This window comes from Podarcis bocagei (assembly GCF_964188305.1).
Source record: "Podarcis bocagei genome assembly, chromosome: 14".
NCBI lineage: Eukaryota > Metazoa > Chordata > Lepidosauria > Squamata > Lacertidae > Podarcis > Podarcis bocagei.
In genome coordinates, this window is record NC_138139.1 from 39,183,332 (window position 1) to 39,204,217 (window position 20,886).

The following is a 20,886-nucleotide window of genomic DNA, read 5'->3' on the forward strand; positions in this document are numbered from 1 at the left end:
AATTATTCATACCACACTTTCTGGAAGGAGCCTTGTTAAAGGCTGGCCAAGAGCAACAATGGAGTGTGGGCTATGCCCCACCCCTCTCAGCAATTGTATAGCGAGAGGAGAGGAGAGGAGAGGACGTTGGGCAGCGGCAAGGGTGGAGGAGGAATGTATTACTGTAGTCAATCCACAGGACGCACCAACATATGGAAATCCTTTTTCATTCCAGTCTGTAACAAAAAATCTAGATGATGGTGATGATGAGCTGTAGCTCAGTGGTCTGCTTTATGCACTTAAGTTTTCAGTTTCAGTCCCCGGCATCTCCAGGCCATGCTGCAAAAATCTGAAACGCTACGGAGCTGTTGTTGGTCTGCATAGCGAATGCTGAGCTTGATGGGCCAGTAGTCTAACTTGGTATAAGGCAGTTTCCTTTAGTGATTGTGCCTGTAATGTCTTGGTGTGGAAGCTGAGGGCCAGGGGCCAGATGTGACTGCCTAGGCCAACTTGTCCAGCCCTGCTCAGCTCTCCTTGGGTCACACCCCTCACTGCCCCAAATGTTTTTGCCTGGCTGGGATGATGAAGATAATAATTTCCGCTTGATATTGTGAAGTGTACAGTGGTACCTCAGGTTAAGAACTTAATTATTTCTGGAGGTCCGTTCTTAACCTGAAACTGTTCTTAACCTGAGGTACCACTTTAGCTAATGGGGCCTCCCACCATTGCCGCGCCACCGCCGCACAATTTCTGTTCTCATCCTGAAGCAAAGTTCTTAACCCGAGATACTATTTCTGGGTTAGTGGAATCTGTAACCTGAAGTGTCTGTAACCTGAAGCATCTGTAACCCAAGGTACCACTGTATTGTGAAGTGTGTCTTTGAGGGTGAAGCAGTGACTATGGTGGCTGTAGAGCCCAATATGGGAGAGACATGTTTTGTTGCAGCTCGGGCAGATGAAGGCATCTGGTTTTGCTGCTGCAGATGCACCATGGCATTTCTTCCCTCTGTGTTCCTTCCATCGATCATTCCTCCCCAGGTCACTGCTATGAATATAAGACCTGACTGTCTGTCTCCAGCACTGCGGTTGTCTGGAATGAGTTTCCACACAGCAGGGTTGACGTTGCCACATGTCACATTTGCATGAACACAGAGTAGGTCTGCCAGTGGGCCTGGTGCCTGAAGCCAGCTCCCCATAGAGCACGTCCTTAAGGATCCTGCTATTGTATCTTCTATTCTGTGGGCATGACCAAGCCAGCGTAGACGTTACTGAGACAGGAGTGCGAACATGCTTTGTTTAAAACTCTGTCCTTCCCCAGTTCAGCATGAACCAATCTCGGGTCTTTTCTGATGCATCACTGATGTTACCACTGCTGAAGTTTTCAGGCTTTCCATAGCAAGAAGCAATAGCAATGAACAGCTACCCTGTTTCCACATACCCATGTCAACTTCCCAGAGAAGGCAATGTGCTTACAGGAAAATGTCAGAAAGGAGAAGGTGTGCTAGGATCCAAACCAGGTCCCTGCCTCTTTAAGATCTTATTTAAGAACTTCCATTCCTTAAAGAAGAGACAGACTCTAGGAGGGGTAAATCGGCCCTGGGTGCTTAAAAACCTTCAAACTCCACTTCCTTGCAGCATGTTGTTAACTTGGATCTGTAATTAACTTTGATCATGTGTCCCCATCATTTTAATAACCACTTCATTGTGGCAGGTGGATCAGTTTTGTTTTCTCCTTATAGGCTAATGCTATTTTAAACACTATTAAGATATGTATGCCATCGTTCTCCAAGCACTAGTAGGTAGTTCCTTCTTATCTCCACAAGGGGTCTCACATTCTCAGTGTTTGACCTCGAATCACTGAGGCTACAATCTTCACCTGGAAATAAGTCCTGCTACCTGCACTACAAACTGCGGGAGGCAGTGGAAGACAGGAGTGCCTGGCATGCTCTGGTCCATGGGGTCTCGAAGAGTCGGACACAACTAAACGACTAAACAACAACAACCTGCACTACACATTTAAAGCAGTATCGTATGACTTTAAACAGCCATGGTCTCCACTAAATAATCCTGGGAACTGTAGTTTGTTCAGAGTGCTGAGAGTTATTGGGAAACCCCACCCAGAGATACGGTTTCAGGAGTCCCCCGCAAGCAGGACTGATTGTAAAACCACTCTGAAAATTCTACTTCTGTAAGGGGAATGAGTGCCTCCTTACAACTCTCAGCACCCTGAACAAGCTACAGCTCCCAGGATTCTTTGGGGGAAGCCATGACTATTTAAAGTGGTATGGTGCTGCTTTAAATGGATTGTATAGATAGGCTCCCAGCCCATTCTTAGGATTGCACTGTGAATGTTGTTATGTATACCACATTCAAATGAGAAGCCATCTTTGCAAGCTTTCTACTAACTTAGTGTTTAAAATACTGTACAACTATCCATAGTCATTGGAAAGTATTCTGGAATGCAGCAGGAATGAAACATTCTCAGCACAGCATCAGTGGTGTAGCATGGGTTGCCAGTGCCCGGGGGCAGGCAAACTGCCAACACTGTTGGAGCACACACACCCCACTAGAGCCAAGTGGGGCTGCACTGTGCTGGGCTGGGCTGCCTGTCCGCCCATGCAGGGTGAAGCCCGGCCGACTGACGCAGTTCTTGGCGGGCAAATCCCCCCAACTGCCCACAGTCTAAGATGGGCAATGGGATAAACTACAGAGGGAGGGGAGGGAAAAACTAGGGAATGGTTTTGTGTAATGGTCACAATTTGGGATTGAGGGTTGACTTGCAGCCATTTCCACCTGGTTGTGTCTGAGGGGGAAGACATTCAGCAATGGTCCAACTGCCATTTTGGCTCCTCTGCGGCCATTCCAGCTGGTTATGATGCAGTCATATTTAAATTTATGAATGATGAATATGTGTGATTACTGTCACTAGAGCCTAAAATATTACTTTGGGGCCAAAACATAATTTTACATGATATAGAAGTAGTGGCAAATTTCACTGCTGGTAAAATGGGTATATGTGGGATATAGCACACCATCTGTTTCAGATTGGATTGACAAAATGATGTTTACCTTTGCATATTATAGAAGGCCATGTAATGAGCAACCAATTACATGTTTAGAAATATGGACTTCACTGTTACTTGTGGTGTTTTGGAATCATAAATTTCAAGATACTGTATATGCTTTCACATTTTTTTTGCAATTATAGTTGTTTTCCACATGTCAACGTGTATAATCAAGTGTTGTTGTTTTTTTAAAAAAACCCTAAGATACATCGCCTTTTAGGTATAGGCCCTATAAGGAGACATAAAAACTAAAAAAGATGCAACTAAGATACATCTGAGGAGATAAAAAATAACAGAGTAAACACAGCTAACACTGCAGGGATATTTTCAACGGGCCTTCACCGCGCCCTCTGAGCAACAGCTGTGAGCTACGGAGCTCCTTAAAAATGTATAAGCCACGCCCCCCTCCTGGCCATCCCCGTGCACGAGGAAAGGGAAAAGGCGGGGGAAAGGAAAATACAGACAGAATAACGCCGCAGCCTGCGAGCGCGCGATGCAGGAGCGGAGCGTGCACGCACGCACGCCACGGGAGCACGCGCCAAGGTTTCTCCTCCTGCGCCGAAAAGTCTCGTGCGCGGCCGTAAGCTCCGAGACGCCCTTACTACGCATGCGCCTCGAGCCGCTATTTATAATCTGCTCCGTTCGCGGCCGCCGCAAGGGCTCCCGTAGGAGGTGTGTACATGGATGAACTGTGAGGTTGGTGAGTAGAGAAAACGCGGGGGGGGGGGCGAGCGAGAGGAAGGAGAGGGTGATAGAATGGTATAAAAGTGCGCCTGCGCGGGCTGGGTCTTACGAGCTGGTACCTGAAGTGGGGCCAGAGGTAAGAGGGGCCGGGCGTGGAGGGAGGGCGCGAGAGCGCACTCAGCCTGCGGGGGGCGCCTCCGACCCACACCTTTTGCCGGGAGAGGGGGCTGGGAGCAAAAGCAAGGTGGAGACGGCCGTTTTAGCGTTGGGGGGGGGCGAGGTATTTTTGTGGAGAGCAGCTACTGTGGGAGAAATACAGGAATACCCTGGAAGGGCGGGCTGAGCGGGGTGTCTCCTCACTTGCAGGGTTTCCTTTCAAGCCGGAGTCCTCTTCTGTTTTTCATCCTTTTCCCCCGTCCCAGTTTCCAGAAATGGATTTGTGGAGTGTGTGGAATAGTTTACACAAAAGGGGGCAGTGCCCTTGAGCATGAGCAGAGTGCCACCGCCAAGGAGCCCGCTGTGCGTCTGCATTTGGGGTCTGTGTGTGTGGCGTGCAGTGAATACGGTGTCATGGTAGAATTCGGGAGTTCCTGGTCTGATTGACCCCACTCAGCCCCATAGCATACTAGGTGACATTGGGGTCAGTGACAGATTCTCAGCCTTAACCTGCTGCACGGGGTGGTTGTTAGGATAAAAGGGGTGTGGGGAGAGAACAGTGTGTGTTGCTTTGAACTCCGTGGAGGAATAAGGTGGGTTATTAAGGGCAAGTGATCTTTTTTTAAATATAGAAAAGCTCCCCAAATGATGTGAATCCCAGCAGCTTTTCTTCTAGACATTGGGTTGCTTGTAATTGTGTGGAAGAAAGCAGAAGTATTCATCCCTTTCACACTCCAGACCCACCATTTTATCCCCAACCTGCAGCACTGGATAAGACTAGTATTGTTATCCTTGAGTTGGAAGTGACTCTGGGGATCATTTAGTCCAACCCCTTGCAATGCCGGAATCTCAAGTACATGGCCATCCAAGCTCTGCTTAAAAACCTCCAAGGAAGGAGAGTCCATCACCTCTCATAGGAGTTTGTTTCACTGTTTGTTGAACAGTTCTTACTGTTAGAAAGCTCTTCCTGATGTAGTAATGTCCTGTTTTCTGTTGTTTTCATCTCTACTGACCTCCTTTCTCCTTAACCTCCACATTTCTGCTGCACCCCTTTGCCTTCTCTTTTAAAAATGAAATGAAATCCAAAGATACAAGAAAAGTGGTTCAACTGGGGCACCTGCTTGAGGTTGGGCTACAACCCCGTGTTGCATCCTAGCCCATTACATGAAGGCCAGGGTATGAAGAAATCTGATAATGATGAGATAATTTTTAAAAAACCATTGAAACAAAGTTATGTACAAGTATTGGGTGATGTTCAACTAAGTGCCACTGAAATTAATAAACATTAACTAAGTTAAGGCCTTGAATTTCAGTGGATCTGTTCTGAGTAAAACTCAGCTGAATGCCACCCATAGGCGATTGAGGGCTGAATTAGAGGCCCAGCTTGCATTCCTGCAGATGGAAAAACAAAATCTTGATTCCTAAAGATTGACATGGGACATTTAAAACACTGAATTTCCAGGCGAATGCAAAAAAGAGGTTCTGCAGCATGAGGGGAAGGGTGTCCTCCTGGAAATAAGCCCCACTGATATGGGGGGACTCCCCAAATACATAAGTATATAGAGGATCTGTTTACACAACTTAACCCACATAATTGGCATCCTTGCTATATCCTCTACCTTCTCTTTTGACTAGCCGTGTGTTTTCCAGAGTGAGCACTGAAATTTCTACCCACCCTCTGGCCGTAAAATATGGTTGGTGACATTAGGGGTGTAATGGTGCTTATCTGATGTGGGGGGCGTTGCTAGTTTGGGAAATATGTAACTGGAATCAGATGCTGAGGCTCTAAAGCAGGCAGCCCCAAACTCGGCCCTCCAGATGTTTTGGGACTACAGTTCCCATCATCCCTGACCACTGGTCCTGTTAGGTAGGGATGAAGGGAGTTGTAGTCCCAAAACATCTGGAGGGGCAAGCCTGACCTAAAGTGAAGCAGTTGCTACCTCTAGAATGGATGTTGATACTGCAAGCAGCCTGAATTGTTCGTAGTTACAGAGTGGTTGTTGTATAAACACAATAAACTAGGTTTAAAGGCATGTTTAAGTGCCTGTTTATGTTTTTCTTAATCATGTGATGCATGAATCTCATGCACTAAACTGTTCAACTTGAAATTGCCAATATCCTATAGGTTAAATAAACAAAAAAACTTGCCCTAATACTCTTTGCACTATGGATTATATTTAAAAAAGCCTGTATCTCTCAGGCCTAAGATTTTGAAATGACTTAAGATGTTTGCTGTATCGCTTCAGAATGCATGTTCCCCTGAAAATGTTTTCCAAAACATTCATGAATTTGTAATTAATTAGACTGATTCCAACCATGAGTTATCAATTAGGCCATTTTTTCTCATGACTTCTGAATCTGCCTATATCTGTAGGGTGGGGGAAAGGATTTTTTTCCAGCCCTGAATTTAATTGGTAATTGAGCAATCTTGGCGGCATTCACACTTCCCTTTCTTCGAGCAGTCACTGCAGTAGTAGTAACTTTTATTTCCAAGTGCATGCTATAGTTTTATCTGGTTTTCTTTTCCCACACTGGGAACCTGTGGGGTTGTTGTTTTTTTTACAGCAAATAGAGATGTATTGATGGTTTTTTTAAGATCTTACGTCATATTTCATAAGATCACAAGTTTTGAATCCTGAAACACTTGGCAGCCTTATTGTTGGCGCTGCTGGGCTCTTGGAACTGATGCTGATAACTAAAGTGAGGGGAAAACCCACCTTCTAAACAACCCCAGAAAAAAACTGACTATGACTGTGATTGTGATTTTGAAAACCTGCACCACAGTTATTTACATATCTAAGCAAACTGTATTTCATTTCAGTGAGAACATGCTTGAATTAGCCTCTGCCCATTTTGTAAAGAGTAGCCTTACATGGCAGCCTTACATAATGTATGTATAGTAAGCTCCAAATCATCACTTTTTAAAAAGGGTGTTTTTTGTTTTTGTTTTTTGGGTATGGTAAAAATCAGTGTGTTTGTGCACAACCTAAATAAACTGGACATTGTTTTTACTGCACATGCAGGACCTAATCACAGTATCTCTTTTTAAGAGTCACAGAGGCAAGAAGGAGGTTGCAGTGTTTACTAACCCCAAGTGACACCTGAACTTGTGGATGTGGGCTGGCCCAGTATGGTGGGTGACTGTTGACTTATCAGCAACTGACCACTTTTAACATTTACCGGTATATTTTTATAAGCTGGAGGTACAGCTAAGAAAACAGAATCATTTTAAAACATATTAGGCTGGAAGGGGGGTACACAGCTGGCAACTTAAGTGAGAGAAACAGGGAGGAGAGGAAATTGGTTTGGGACTCTTATGGGGAAATAGAGGATAAAATTAGAAGGGAATCTGGGAGGCAAAAAGGAACCTGTAAAAAATCATTTTCAGGACATGAGGGGCAGGGAGTGGTAATAGCTTTGGTTATGACAGAACACAATAAATATGTCCTTGTTACTAAGCAGAATTTCCTCATCCGTTTTCAAATTGCTTTGATCATATAATTTCATCAGATTGAGGAAAATATGCTTGATGCTAACTGCCAAGCATGTTTTCTTTTTTAAGGCTTGCACAAAACTACATATTTTTGTAGGCGTTGCTGTGAGCAGGCCTGCTATATATTATTCTGTAGCATTATTTTGGAGACATTTCTGCATGCATTGTCTCTTACTGCTTAACAACATTTGTGCAGAAGCCCACAAAAATAATAGTAATAGCATACTACCAACATCCAACTCCCAGTAGTCTTCCCCTTCATACATCCCCTCTTATTTCTTTTCTTTTGGGGATTTTAAGAACAAATTTAGACAGATTGCACCTTTACATTTAGACTAATGTTTCTATGTTATCAGAGGCACTTACTTCTTGCATCCTTTTCCACATCTCTATATTTTCCTTTTTGCTGTTGTTGAATTCTTGGCTCTTGTCCTAGTCTTTCCACCTGTTTGTTCTTAATGGTACAGAAAAACAGTCTACCAAGCAGATTTTTTGTGGGTGGTCGGTTGCAGTCTGTGAGAAACTCAGTTTACAAGCAGCAAATTAGGTTTTTCTTCAAATTAACTGTTTATGAAAGAAGCAGATCGATCTTTCATGCAACTCTACAACCTACTCCAGACACTGGTGAACCCAATGCCAGGTGTAAGGAAGCCAAGTATTTTTTCCACCTCAACTGTATATCTGATTGAAGTGACTTATTTGTCTAAGTGCCCATCATTGTAAGCAGTGCTGTGTGCATAGAGATAGACTTGCCTACTGCAGAGACTGGGGCGCACAGAGATTCTGCAATATTTTTCACGCAAAAAAAATGTTGACTCCCCACATTCAGTCCCATTTGAAGGTGGCTGGACTTTCCCTCTGCAGCATTTCATTTGTGCCCCCATCCCCACTTCATGAGTGAATGACAACTACTGTCTTGTATGGGAGAAAAGGTTGTACAAGGTCAGCACTGGAATGAAGAGTAAATCTGCCCCCTGCTCCTCGTGACCCCCAGTTACCTGGAGTGGCATTTTCATCTGTGTTCCTCCATCACACCTAGTTAACTTTTTACTTCTGAACTGAATAGAAACCACCCTGCATCCACACAAATAGATCTTCACCTGAGTAACTCTGGTTTACTCCTTTTTTAAAAAAACAACAGAATGTATTTCATTCACATTGTTTACAGGCTTGGAGCTTTCTATGCAGAATTAAGTCAGACAGGTTGTAGAGTTGCATCCATCTTGATGGTCCTCAATTGTGGCTTCTTAAATTTCTTTCACAAAGTCAAGGGTTTCTGTTGACTTCTGTAGGTTGGTGTTGGTTCATGAAATGCGGTGAGCTGAAATTCAAAGTCTTTGCCCACTTCAGATGTAACCAAAATAATGGTTTCTTACAAGTACAAGCCTTGGGCTCATGCACTCTTCTCCCTTCTGTGTTTGCTTTACAAACTAGATTTCATCGCAGCGATTCACTTAATCTGTGGATGCTTTCACAGAGTTTGAGAACCAACCCAAGAAAACATAAATATTTTCACAAACTGGGAATAAGCAGTGGTAGTTTGCCTGCATTCAGTGAGTTCATGAATAGATTGAGATTTGAACAGGACTTCTAGTTTGTGCTCTTAGTCACTATACTACACAAGTGCTCGTTAGTGTGTGATTATTGCCCACGCATACTCTGCTTGGATTACTGTGAATATGCAGAGCACAAGCAAGGTCATAGTTGTAAGCGTCCACATTTCCAGTGCTTGGCCTTATCTTATGGCCCTGAGGGGCTGGTAAAAAACAAGGCGGCGTAGGTTTTATCTCCTGAAGTCTATTCAGGGCACTATTGTCAATTTATAAATGAACTCATGGAAGAAAATGGAATACAACTGGACAGATCAATAGTCATACTGCACATTCTAACAAAGCCCTTAACTTACTAGGGAAATTGCTTTCAGACCTCTTGTACATAAAGCTAATCACTTCTGTGAACTAATCTGAAGAAGGGAATCTAATGAATAACCATTCACCTGGTCTTTTGGTCAAGTTCTCTTTCACACTGATTTTTGGACAGTGAGGGTGCAAAATTATCCAAGTGAGTTCTTCAAAAAAATTATGCAAGATGGCAGCATGCATGTTTTAAATGAGATCTAAGCATAAATTTTACAGGTGAATATGCCGAGATGTTTATCCTTTTAAAATACAGAAGAGAACATTTTTCAGTAACTAACAAAACACCTCTACTCTTCTCTCACTGCCTCCATTTCTTCCCCTATTTGCCAGGAGGTGATGGGACCAGTGGCCATGATCTTAGTTTTTTTTTATGTTGAGCTTCAGAACATATTTTGTGCTCTCCTTTCACCCTCATTAATAGGTTCTTTAATTCCTCCTCACTTTCTGCCATCAAAGTTGTGTCATCTGCATATCTGAGGTTGTTGATATTCTTTCGGCAATCTTAATTCTGGATTGGGATTCATCCAGTCCAGCCTTTTGCATGATGAATTCTGCATATAAGTTACCGTATTTTTCGCTCTATAGGACGCACTTTTTCCCCTCCAAAAATGAAGGGGAAATGTGTGTGCGTCCTATGGAGCGAATGCAGGCTCCTTGGCTTTGCGGCGACGCGCCTGTCCTGGAAGCTGGAGGAGGAACAGAAGGGTCTCCTTCTGTTCAGCTTCGCTGATGGGTGCTGCGCCTTTTCCCTCTCTGCGCAGCGCCTCTCCTGTGAAGGAGAGGCGCTGCGCAGAGAGAGAGAGAGAAGGCGCAGTGCCCCTTGAGCAACGCGCCTATCAAGCGAAGCCCGAGGAGGAACAGAAGGGTCTCCTTCTGTTCCTCCTCCCGCTTCGCTGAAGGGCGCTGCGCCTTCTCCCTCTCTGCGCAGCGCCTCTCCTGTGAAGCAGAGGCGCTGCGCAGAGAGAGAGAGAGAGAGAAGGCGCAGCGCCCCTTAAGCGACTCGCCTGTCATGCGAAGCCGGAGGAGGAATGGAAGGGACTCCTTCGGTTCCTCCTCCCGCATCGCAGCGACGCACCTGTCCTGGAAGCCGAAGGAGGAACAGAAGGGTCTCCTTCTGTTCCTTCTCCAGCTTCGCTGAAGGGTGCTGTGCCTTCTCCCTCTCTGCGCAGCACCTTTCCTGTGAAGGAGGGGCGCTGCACAGAGAGAGAGAAGGCACAGTGCCCCTTCAGCGATGCGTCTGTCCTGGCTTCTGCTTTAACCCTGCGCAGCCTCTTTGGGCAGGGGGAGCCTTCATCCCGCTGCCCTGAAGAGGCTTGGCGGGGTTACCCCAGAAGCCAGAACAGCCACACGGTATCCCAGAATCCAGATCCCTCTTGCTGTTCTGGCTTCTGGGGTTCAGAATAATTTTTTCTTGTTTTCCGCCTCCCAAAACTAGGTGCGCCCTATGGTCCGGTGCGCCCTATGGTGCGAAAAATACGGTAAATAAGCAGGGAGACAATATACAGCCTTGTCATACTCCTTTCCCAATTTTGAACCAATCAGTTGTTCCATATCCAGTTCTAACTGTAGCTTCTTGTCCCACATAGAGATTTCTCAGGAGACAGATGAGGTGATAGTTTACAACTGTTAAAAGCTCTTTTCCTGTAGTATCTGTTATATGCAACTATGAAATATATATGTGCTAGATGGACTGGTTGCTGACATATCAAAGATGGTCTTGTGTGATATATTTAATCAGGTAACTAAATAGGCACAAGATAATAGTGAAGTACTGAGCGCTGTTCCAAGGCTATTGTGACTATTATGCCATTTTTATTGCTTTTGGATATGTAAGCTTTACACAGGGTTCATCAGGAAGCCAAAGAAACTGCTGATGTTTGAATCCTTCTGTTTCTTAACAGCACTTCTCCTTATGATTGGGTGGTATTTATATCACATCTGTGCTGCTCAAGCAATGCTGAATGGTTTTTGGAAATGCCATTTCATCTTTCCCTTAGTCACAAAACCTTCTCTTTCCTCAATACCAATTATTTGTCTGGGTCTCTGGAGAACTATTTAGCTCCTGGTGGTTTTGCACAGCCAGCTGTAATTAAATGCATGTTGTAATCTCTAACATTCATTACAAAGAGTTGAAGAATCTTAATGCAGGTTTTTAACACCACTCTATTTGCTGCTCTTGAGTTAGCTGTGTGGTTAAAGGACTTGATTCATGAACTCTTCATAGAAGGCAGAGAGAGGGGTTAGGTGTGGCATGCCACATCTGCCAGTCACACAATTTTGCTTTTTATTTTACTACATTTATTAGTAACATGGTTTTCAGATTGTTTTGCTCCTAGGGTCTGATTTCCAGGGCAGCTGAGTTCTCTCAGAATGGAGGAAGACACTTGAGTTCTGATAGTCCACAATGGGCATGTGTGCTCCCTACCCTACCTCTAATTCTCATACCCACAACAGAAAAATGTAATTTCATCTGTCTTCAGAAATAATCCCTAAGTGGAGGAGGTAGCACAAGTAGCTACTGTGCTTGGATGACTGTTCCTCACTATGTTGTGATCTATGCTCTTGATTGTGTTTGATCTAGAAATGTTGGTATTTGGGCTTTTTCAAAAAATGAAGTAATTGTTGGATTCATTTATATGTTATTGTTATCAAAGAAAGTGCTTCAGTTGCCTTTCTCCTTGCAATAACACTGGCCTGATTCACACAACACACTTGTTGGCTTAGCCGTGTGAACATGCTGGCTCCCAGAGAGGACCTCACACAAACTTTGCTCTTCCTTGGTCTTTCTTGCTGCCACACCAAGCTAAGCCAAGGTTTGGCTTAGTGTGTCATCCAAATAGTGTTAGAAACAGAGATATGAAAGCTAGGAGCTAAATGGCACCTTAAACCTAGGTTATGAGCACAACAATGGAATGTCTAGGCGCACTTTTTATAACAAGAATACAAAACTGAAAATGAATGAACTGCAGCTAAAATATTATGCTCATTTTTCACATGGTCTAGTCCCTCCCCTGCCAACCCCCGTAATAGTCTTAAGAAGGTCTCATCTCCAGTCTTCAGAGAGTAGCTGGAATTGGGGAAGCAGAAAAAGGTCCTCCTTTCCTTCCACTCTGCAGTTTTAATCTAAAATCTTAGGTGCAGTTCTGCACCCAGAGCTCAAAAACTGCTTGCACTAATGAAATTCCCTGTTGCAAAATGCACCTAGAACAATGCAAGTTTTGAACACTGCATCCAAACGAGAACTCGTGGGTAAGCATTCTCCCCACTAAGCATGAGTTTCAGCCAAGGTTTGTTCTTTGCAACAACTCATTATTAGTGTGCAGAAAATGTAATCACAAATCCCAATCTGGATGACACCTTGTCTTAGTATGATACAGCAGCAAAAAGGACCACAGAGGAACAAAGCGACTATGAGGCCCTCTCCAGCAGCCGCCTACATGGTCACATCGTCTTGTTGTGTGAACCAGTTATACAGGAGTACCTTGGTTCTCAAACTTAATCCGTTCCGGAAGTCAATTCCAAAACCAAAGCGTTCCAAAACCAAGGCACACTATCCCATAGAAAGTAATGCAGATTGGATTAATCCGTTCCAGACTTTTAAAAACAACCCCTAAAACAGCAATTTAAAATGAATTTTACTATCTAATGAGACCATTGATCCATAAAATGAAAGCCATACCAGTAATCAATGTACTGTACTGTAAAATAAATAAGACAGTATTGTAGATCATAAAAATTAAAATTAATATATTTTCTTACCTGCTCTGATGATAGTCATTGTTTGGATGGGGGGCTTTTATCCATTTCCGCAATCACACAATCAATCAATCAATCAATCAGTAGCTGAACTGGGTTCCACACAGTCACAAAAACAAAATAACCGAAAAAGCCTCAAAAACAAAACCACAAAATAAATAGCAAAAGCAAAAGCACCAAACTTAATCCATTCCAAAAGTCCGTTTCACTTCCGAAATGTTCGAAAACCAAGGCACAGCTTCTGATTGGTGCAGGCGCCCCAGAAACAATAGCCGACAGCCACATCAGATGTTCGGCTTCCAGAAAACATTCAAAAATTGGAACACTTCCAGGTGTTTGGGAACCAAGGCATTTGAGAACCAAGGCACCACTGTATATACATTCAGAGGAAAAATAGATCAGGAAGCAATTGTCACCTGAAACACTGGCTAGGTTAGCATGAGTTACTGTGATCTACATTCCTGTAGTCCCAGTTTAAGTGGTGAGAGAAGCTGATGCTGATGTACACAAAGCCTGAGGCAATTCACAGGGAGATAATCGAACTACATTTAACCTCATTAAGGCAATCCATTGAACTCAGTGCATCAGTGTTGGACAATTCCACTACAGAAACAGTATTTCATTAACGCTCATAGATGAACTGAGGTAGACATTTTATGAGGTGAAAGAATTGTTTCTGTTGCCAATAATGCATGTCTTGTTGTTCAGTAAATCTAATGTTTCCTGTTGCTGCACTTGTCTAGATTTCTGCATGTCTGTTTAAGGAAAACTGAAGCTTTGCAAATCCCTTGGAGCTTTTCTTTACCACCACAAAAAAAATCTTTATGACAATAATTTGGAACTTGGTCATCCTGGCCCCACAGTAGCCTTTCCCTAGCAGAATGCTCCCTCTTCTAAATACAGCAACACAGTGGTACCTCGGGTTAAATACGCTTCAGGTTACATACACTTCAGGTTACAGACTCTGCTAATCCAGAAATAGTACCTTGGGTTAAGAACTTTGCTTCAGGATGAGAACAGAAATCGTGCTCTGGCGGCCCTGCGGCAGCAGGAGGCCCCATTAGCTAAAGTGGTGCTTCAGGTTAAGTACGGACCTCTGGAACAAATTAAGTACTTAACCGGAGGTACCACTGTACCCATAAGGAATGGCATCAGTGTAAATACTATGAAATTGATACTTTAAAACCTTAACTTGTCCACTAGTAACATCCCTTGCTCAATTCAAGACTGACAAAAATAATCGCTGAACAAGTGCTGACCATCCGTGTGTGTGTGTGTTTAGAAATCTGGAAGAGCTGGTATAAACAAGAATGGGAGCCCTTGGAAATAGTCTGTTTGTATAAAGTGAGGTGCCATTAGACTCATTCTGCTCATTGCATTACTTCAAAGATTTGGGCATCTGTGTGGTATTGTGGATCTGGTCCCATATTTGTGAATGTGTCCTTGTGTCCATATGTGTCCTTGTAGCATTAATGGTAAGAAATGTTAGAGTTAATACAGAAATTAAGGAAGAAGGGGTGTTAACCTTTTTCACTTCTACAGTATTTTTGTACTAATAAAAGGTACCTACTTTCTTTAAGTTGCAAATACTTCACTGTATAAAATGTCAACACAGCTCTGATTGAGCTCTCTGGGGGAATGCCAAATGGTCTGCTCTTCTTAATCGAACCAAAGAAGATATGTTGCCCTTCCAAATAAATCCACAAAAGTTATTAGCCATTTATACACACACCTACATGAGGTGTATATGACCCAAAATGAATTAAGGATCTGACTTTTTATAAAAACTTGGTTAACAGCGATAATAAGTTACCAGGCAAGTGACTGGGCTTACAGGTAAGAGCACAAATCAAGGTTTCACCTCTTCCCTTCTTCTGTAGCTTGCTACTTTAAAAACTCTATTTCCTGACTCAGTTGGAAACTATTAACCATAGTCCCTGGGTTGTACGCAATAGGCAAGATGGACTGAGCCTTCTTGGTCTGTTTACATTAGCAGGAAGAGTCAAGTGAGAGCAAAGGGCTTGTGTGCAGGTTGCTCAAAAGCTTGTGCATATGCTGGCTTTTTCTCAGACCATTCTGCCATGGTCGAATGTTTAAGTCTACAGCTACACACTTTAATAGCTAAATGATACTTCTATGTACAGAGCTCAAATATTGCTGTCTTAGAAGCAGGGCTGTTTAGATCTTTCTGGGAAGCTTACATTAGACTTCTACAGAAAAGAGAATGCTGGCTAGCTGGACCTTGGTTTCATCCAACGAAATAGTCTCAACTTCTTTCTCAGCAAATTTCTAGCCCTTAATGTTGCAATGGTAGACCAGAAAGTGGTGCTGTGACTGATGCAGTCTCAAAAGCCAAGAGGAAGAGGATTTTCTGAGACTAATAAAATAAGTGGCTCAGCTAAGCTGTATAGACAGGCCAGTTGAAGAGGATCAGATTCCCATCCATTCAGATCTGACGGCTGATAGAGACCAGAGCATCATAGTTCTTTGTGCCTCCCTGTGACTAACAAGATTAATTTACATGAAACAATCACCAGTGTTGTTGCATTATTTAATCGAGTTACAGCACCTGGATTTCTTCATAGAAAATAGTTTTTTGCTTTTCTTGGAAGAGGGGCTGTGGGGTTCACAGTTCTGCAAAAAGTGTTGTGGAGAGTTGCTACTAAAGAGGCAGCAGTCTGCAGTTGGCAATCTGACCAAATCAGGGATGTGACTCAAGACAACCTTACCAGGAACACTTAATCCCTGTTGGGTAATCCATAACAGTGGACTAAAATACTAATTATTTCCCATTCTGCCTCCTAATCCCAGCCCCTTTTTAAAAAGAACAGCGATGCTTCTAGTCTCAGCAAACAGTGAACCTGCTGGTAACCAGCAGTACTGGAAACTGGCTTCTGCCATTAAATGCAAACTGTCTCTTGTTTGCAGGGATTTTACTTTTGTTTTTCTCAGTTCTGCTTTTTGGTCAAACTCTTTGTGCATATTTAAAAACGAATATATTTTGAAGAGCACAGACACTGAGATTTCAAAAGGTACAGAAGCTCATGCCATAAATAAATTGTCTTTAAGGTGGCTGCTATTTTCAAGCCTGATAAAAATAAATGTTCGAGGGCAACAGCTGCGATTCTCACCTATGCGCTCTGCTGTAAACCCTGTATACTTAACTGGAATGTATAAGCCAGTGTTTCCCAAACGTTTTTGGGCAACGGCACACCTGTTTACTGAAAAAAAATCTCGCGGCACACCACCATTAAAGCCCCGCCCCGTGACGTCAGCGCGCAGCGTCACGCCGGGAGGGACGCACAAAAGTGAAAGTTTTTCCCCTCCCCTTTGCCGGGGAACCTCCAAGCTTTGGGCAGGCAGGCAGGCAGGCAGGCAGAGCTGGGAAGGGGGTTTCCAGGGGACACGGCAGCTCCTCGAAAGGCTTCTCTCAGCTGCGCTCAATCCTCCTCGGAGAGGATTTCCCCTCCGGTCCCATGCCTTCGTTTGGGGCATCGCTCCGGCTGCTCCCTCTCCCGCCGCGCAGGAGCGATGCCTCTCTCTGGCTCTCCCTCCGCGCAGGCTGAGGGAGGGAGGGAGGGGCGCGTGTGACCCGTCTCTGCTGGGAGACCAAACCCAGCGAGGCAGAGTCGCACGGAGGCGCCCAGGCAGCGCTGCCGGCTGCGAGGAGGAGCGCCAGGCAGCAGCAGGAGGCGCGGCCTCTCCTCGCCGCCTCCGCCCCGCCTCTCGCCGCCCGACTCGCCCGCCTCCCTCCAGGCATCTCGCGGCACACCAGCCGATGTCTCACGGCACACTCGTGTGCCGCGGAACACCGGTTGGGAAACACTGGTATAAGCAGGTTGATCTGTTTATGCTGAAGCAGGAGAAAAAGGAACTCTGCCAAAGAGGAAATTTTGATTGCAGCTGTATACAGTGGTGCCCCGCAAGACGAATGCCTCGCAAGACGAAAAACCCGCTAGACGAAAGGGTTTTCCGTTTTTCGATGCGCTTCGCAAGACGAATTTCCCTATGGGCTTGCTTCGCAAGACGAAAACATCTTGCGAGTCTTGCGATTTTTTCGCTTCCCCCCTTTTTCTAAGCCGCTAATAGCCTTTAAGCCGCTAAGCCTTTAATAGCCGCTATAGCGCTAAGCCGCTAATAGGGTTGCTTCGCAAGACGAAAAAACCGCTAGACGAAGAGACTCGCGGAACGGATTATTTTCGTCTTGCGAGGCACCACTGTACTAATAGTAAACTCATCTTCTGTATGTGGATCCTTGTATAGCCAAGATGGCACCAACTCTGGCGAGCGGGAGATATCGGCAGGCTTGGATTTGTAGAAGTATTTTTTTTAAAAGGAAAAAATATTTAAGGGGTGAGGAGATATTTTTGAAAAATACTGCTGCGCTATTTGGGGGGTGGGTGGGAGGAATAGAATGGAGTGTTCTGGAAAAGGGCATGGCTGGCTGGAATTCTAAACAGAAGAACTCTATGCTGCAACAGTTCCCACTTGTAACCCTTTAACCATGTATTATAAAGGTGGCTAACCTGTTGCCCTCTAGAAGTTGGAATTCAAATACCATCAGCCTTGGCCAGCATGGCCAGTAATAGGGGTGTTGTAATTCAGCAAGACAACAGATTAGCTATCCCTGATATAGAACCTATACGTGATAGTCTATGTATACCCATAGAGTGTTGCATGTAATGTGTGATGCAGTTCTGATTCTCTGCATGTGCCTGATATAGTTTCAAATCATATCTCCATAGGGCTTCCTAAAGACATGGGTTGTATCAGAGTAGAATAATTGAAATGAATGTGCCTGAGTTAGGTCAAAATTTTAATCGGTCTACTTGTGAGTAGGACTAACATTGGCTATATCATTTGATCTGACACCATACTAATTTTGAGACTAATGTGGAATCTCAGATATCCAGATTAATATTCAACCAAGATCTTGATTTATCTGGACAAGGACTTGCCCTCATTGCCATGCCTATTTATACGCAATATTTATAAGCATGTTTTCCTTAGAGTAGGCAAAGGTTCAGAATTTAACAGAAGTGAGACAACACCCACTCTTGGCACATGAACCAGTATTTCATGCATTAGTGTAACCTGTTATAGAAAACATATTGATAGACACTTAATTTCTTAAAGTTATCTGGTTTTTAAGTGATGGAGAACCACTTAACTTGTCTTTTATTAAGTCTGTCATAGCACTTAATACAACAGCCAATACTGAATTTCCAAAGCTCTGCTTACAAAAGCAAATTTGCTTTCCTATTGGAAAGCTGCTGCTTAAACTTTGGGACTAAACAATTTATTGCCATTCTACAGACAGACTAACTATGTGCATGTTGAACGTACATCCCTGACTTTGTTGTTGAACTCCTGCTCTTCCAAGTGTTGTACAGGCCTATGTTAACCTGACTTGTTAGGCTGTATCTTCCAGAGGATTAGCCCTGTTCGTTATAGCAAAAAGAACCAGAGTCCTGTGGCACTTGAAAGACTAATTTATTATGGCATTAATTAAATAGGCTTTAAGGTACTACAGGATTCCTGTTTTTATTTGGCTACAGCTAGTAAAATCCTTTCCTGCCTATGACCTAGTATGCTCATGAAGCCATTGCATTTCCCAAAAAGCTTGATAATGTAGTCTCCTATGGCAACTCCTTCCTCAAAAGACAAAGGATTCTGATATGGCAGTAACATTTGCATCTTTATTTTCTGATGTCCTGTATAATTTCTCCCCACTTCCCTGCTTTCTGGTACCATATAAATAAGATGTGCTGGAAAGGAATGTTTGAGGCAAATTACAATGGTACCTCAGGTTACAAATGCTTCTGGTTACAGATGCTTCAGGTTATAGACTCCGCTAACCCGGAAGTAGTACCTCGGGTTGAGAACTTTACTTCAGGGTGAGAACAGAAATCACGTGGTGGCAGCAGGAGGCCCCATTAACTAAAGTGGTACCTTAGATTAAGAACAGTTTCAGGTTAAGAACGGACCTCCGGAATGAATTAAATTCTTCACCAGAGGTACCACACTGTATTCTTCAGCTCAGTTTACTACAGTTTTCAGCCACAGAACAGTGTATTGCACAGATAGAAAAGGTTAACCCACTGAGGAGGGAAATACTGTATTTTTTGCTCTATAAGACTCACTTTTTCCTTCCTAAAAAGTAAGGGGAAATGTGTGTGCGTCTTATGGAGCGAATGCAGGCTGCGCAGCTATCACAGAAGCCAGAACAGCAAGAGGGATTGCTGCTTTCATTGCACAGCAATCCCTCTTGCTGTTCTGGCTTCTGAGATTCAGAATATTTTTTTTCTTGTTTTCCTCCTCCAAAAACTAGTTGCGTCTTATGGTCTGGTGCGTCTTATAGAGCGAAAAATACGGTACATCAGTTTAAAAGTAATAAGCCATCGATTACCTGAGTGAAGCCCCTTTGCAGGCAGTCTGGAACTTGCACTCCACTGCCAATAGCAGGACAAGCTATTAACAATTTATGTGTTCTTGACACGAAAGTAGCTGTAACCTGTTGTGTGCTTTGTTCTTTTCCAGGAAAAAGTGAAAGTGCTCCAAGGGCCAGATAAGATACTTGCTTTTATGTCATTCTGCGAAGACTATCTTAATAGCTATGGGTGAATATAGCCGCTTTATAGACTGGGATAAAATGGATTCTACAATCCAGGACCAGGATGCAAAGGAACTGACCAGCACAGAATTTCAGGACCTGAAACAACTGGCTCGCCAGGGATATTGGGCCAAAAACCACTCTTTAAGAGCCAAAGTGTACCACAAACTGATTAATGATATCCCTTGCCGCACAGTGACTCCAGATGCCCACGTCTACCGGGACATTGTGGTGAAAATTGCTGGCAAACGTAACAGCGGCAGTCTTCCGCTTCCAGAATTTGTGGACAACAGCCTTGTTCCCACTTACTGCCTGAATGCAGAAGGCATTGGGGCAGTCAGGAAGATAATTTCATGCATTGCAAGCCAGTTCCCGGACATATCATTCTGCCCAGCTCTGCCTTCAGTGGTAGCACTTCTCCTCCATTACAGTAGGGATGAAGCAGAGTGCTTTGAGAAGGTCTGCCGCATCCTTGCCTGCAACGATCCCTCCAAGCACTTCATTGATCAGACGTTCTTGGCTTTTGAGTCGTCTTGCATGACTTTTGGCGATCTGGTTAACAAATACTGTCAGGCGGCCCACAAGCTGATGGTAGCAGTTTCCAAGGATGTGCTAGAAGTATATTCAGACTGGCAACGGTGGCTTTTTGGAGAACTGCCTCTGATATATGTTGCACGGGTCTTTGATGTATTCTTGGTAGAGGGCTACAAGGTTCTATACCGTGTTGCACTAGCTCTTCTCAAGTTCTTTCATAAAGTCAGGGTTGGGCAGACTATGGAGTCAGACAACGTTCAGCAGGACATCCGAGCTTTTGTTAGGGATATTGCAAAGTCAGTGTCTCCTGAGAAACTGCTAGAGAAAGCTTTTGCGATTCGGCTCTTTTCACGGAAGGAGATCCAGCTTTTGCAGATGGCCAATGAGAAGGCTCTTCAGCAGAAAGGCATAACCGTCAAACAGAAGAGGTAAAAGGGATTCATACATACTCCAGAGAGGCTTTCCCTCTCCTCTAGTAATGCTCTTGACTTACATGGGAAGTGGATATGGTTGCAAAAGCAGAATAATGTGGGTGCTCAGTGGAAAAGTATAGAGACTGTACCAACTTAACCGAATAATTACATGCGTATGTTTGCTTTTTCAGCTTCTGATAATTGGGCTTTTAAAGAACTTTAATTTTTCACAAGGACCATAGTGGTGGAGCTCTTTCAAAGCACTAGTCATGTTT

At 43.9% G+C, this 20,886-nt stretch overlaps 1 protein-coding gene across 5 annotated transcripts in view; it reads left to right on the top strand.

The window, feature by feature from the left end:
• Nucleotides 1–3,545: 3,545 nt before the first annotated feature.
• TBC1D24 (TBC1 domain family member 24) overlaps nt 3,546–20,886 on the top strand; it is a 38,766-nt gene continuing 21,425 nt past the window's right edge. The window contains exons 1-2 of one of the 5 annotated variants that reach the window (XM_081169886.1): nt 3,546–3,743; nt 19,592–20,626. In XM_081169886.1, coding sequence (XP_081026012.1) covers nt 19,668–20,626 — 959 coding nt within the window. In that variant the 5' untranslated portion in view covers nt 3,546–3,743; nt 19,592–19,667. Of the gene's footprint in view, nt 3,744–3,774; nt 3,864–19,591; nt 20,627–20,886 lie in introns of those variants that run through there. The other 4 variants (XM_081169888.1, XM_081169889.1, XM_081169890.1 and 1 more) reach the window with 4 other exon arrangements.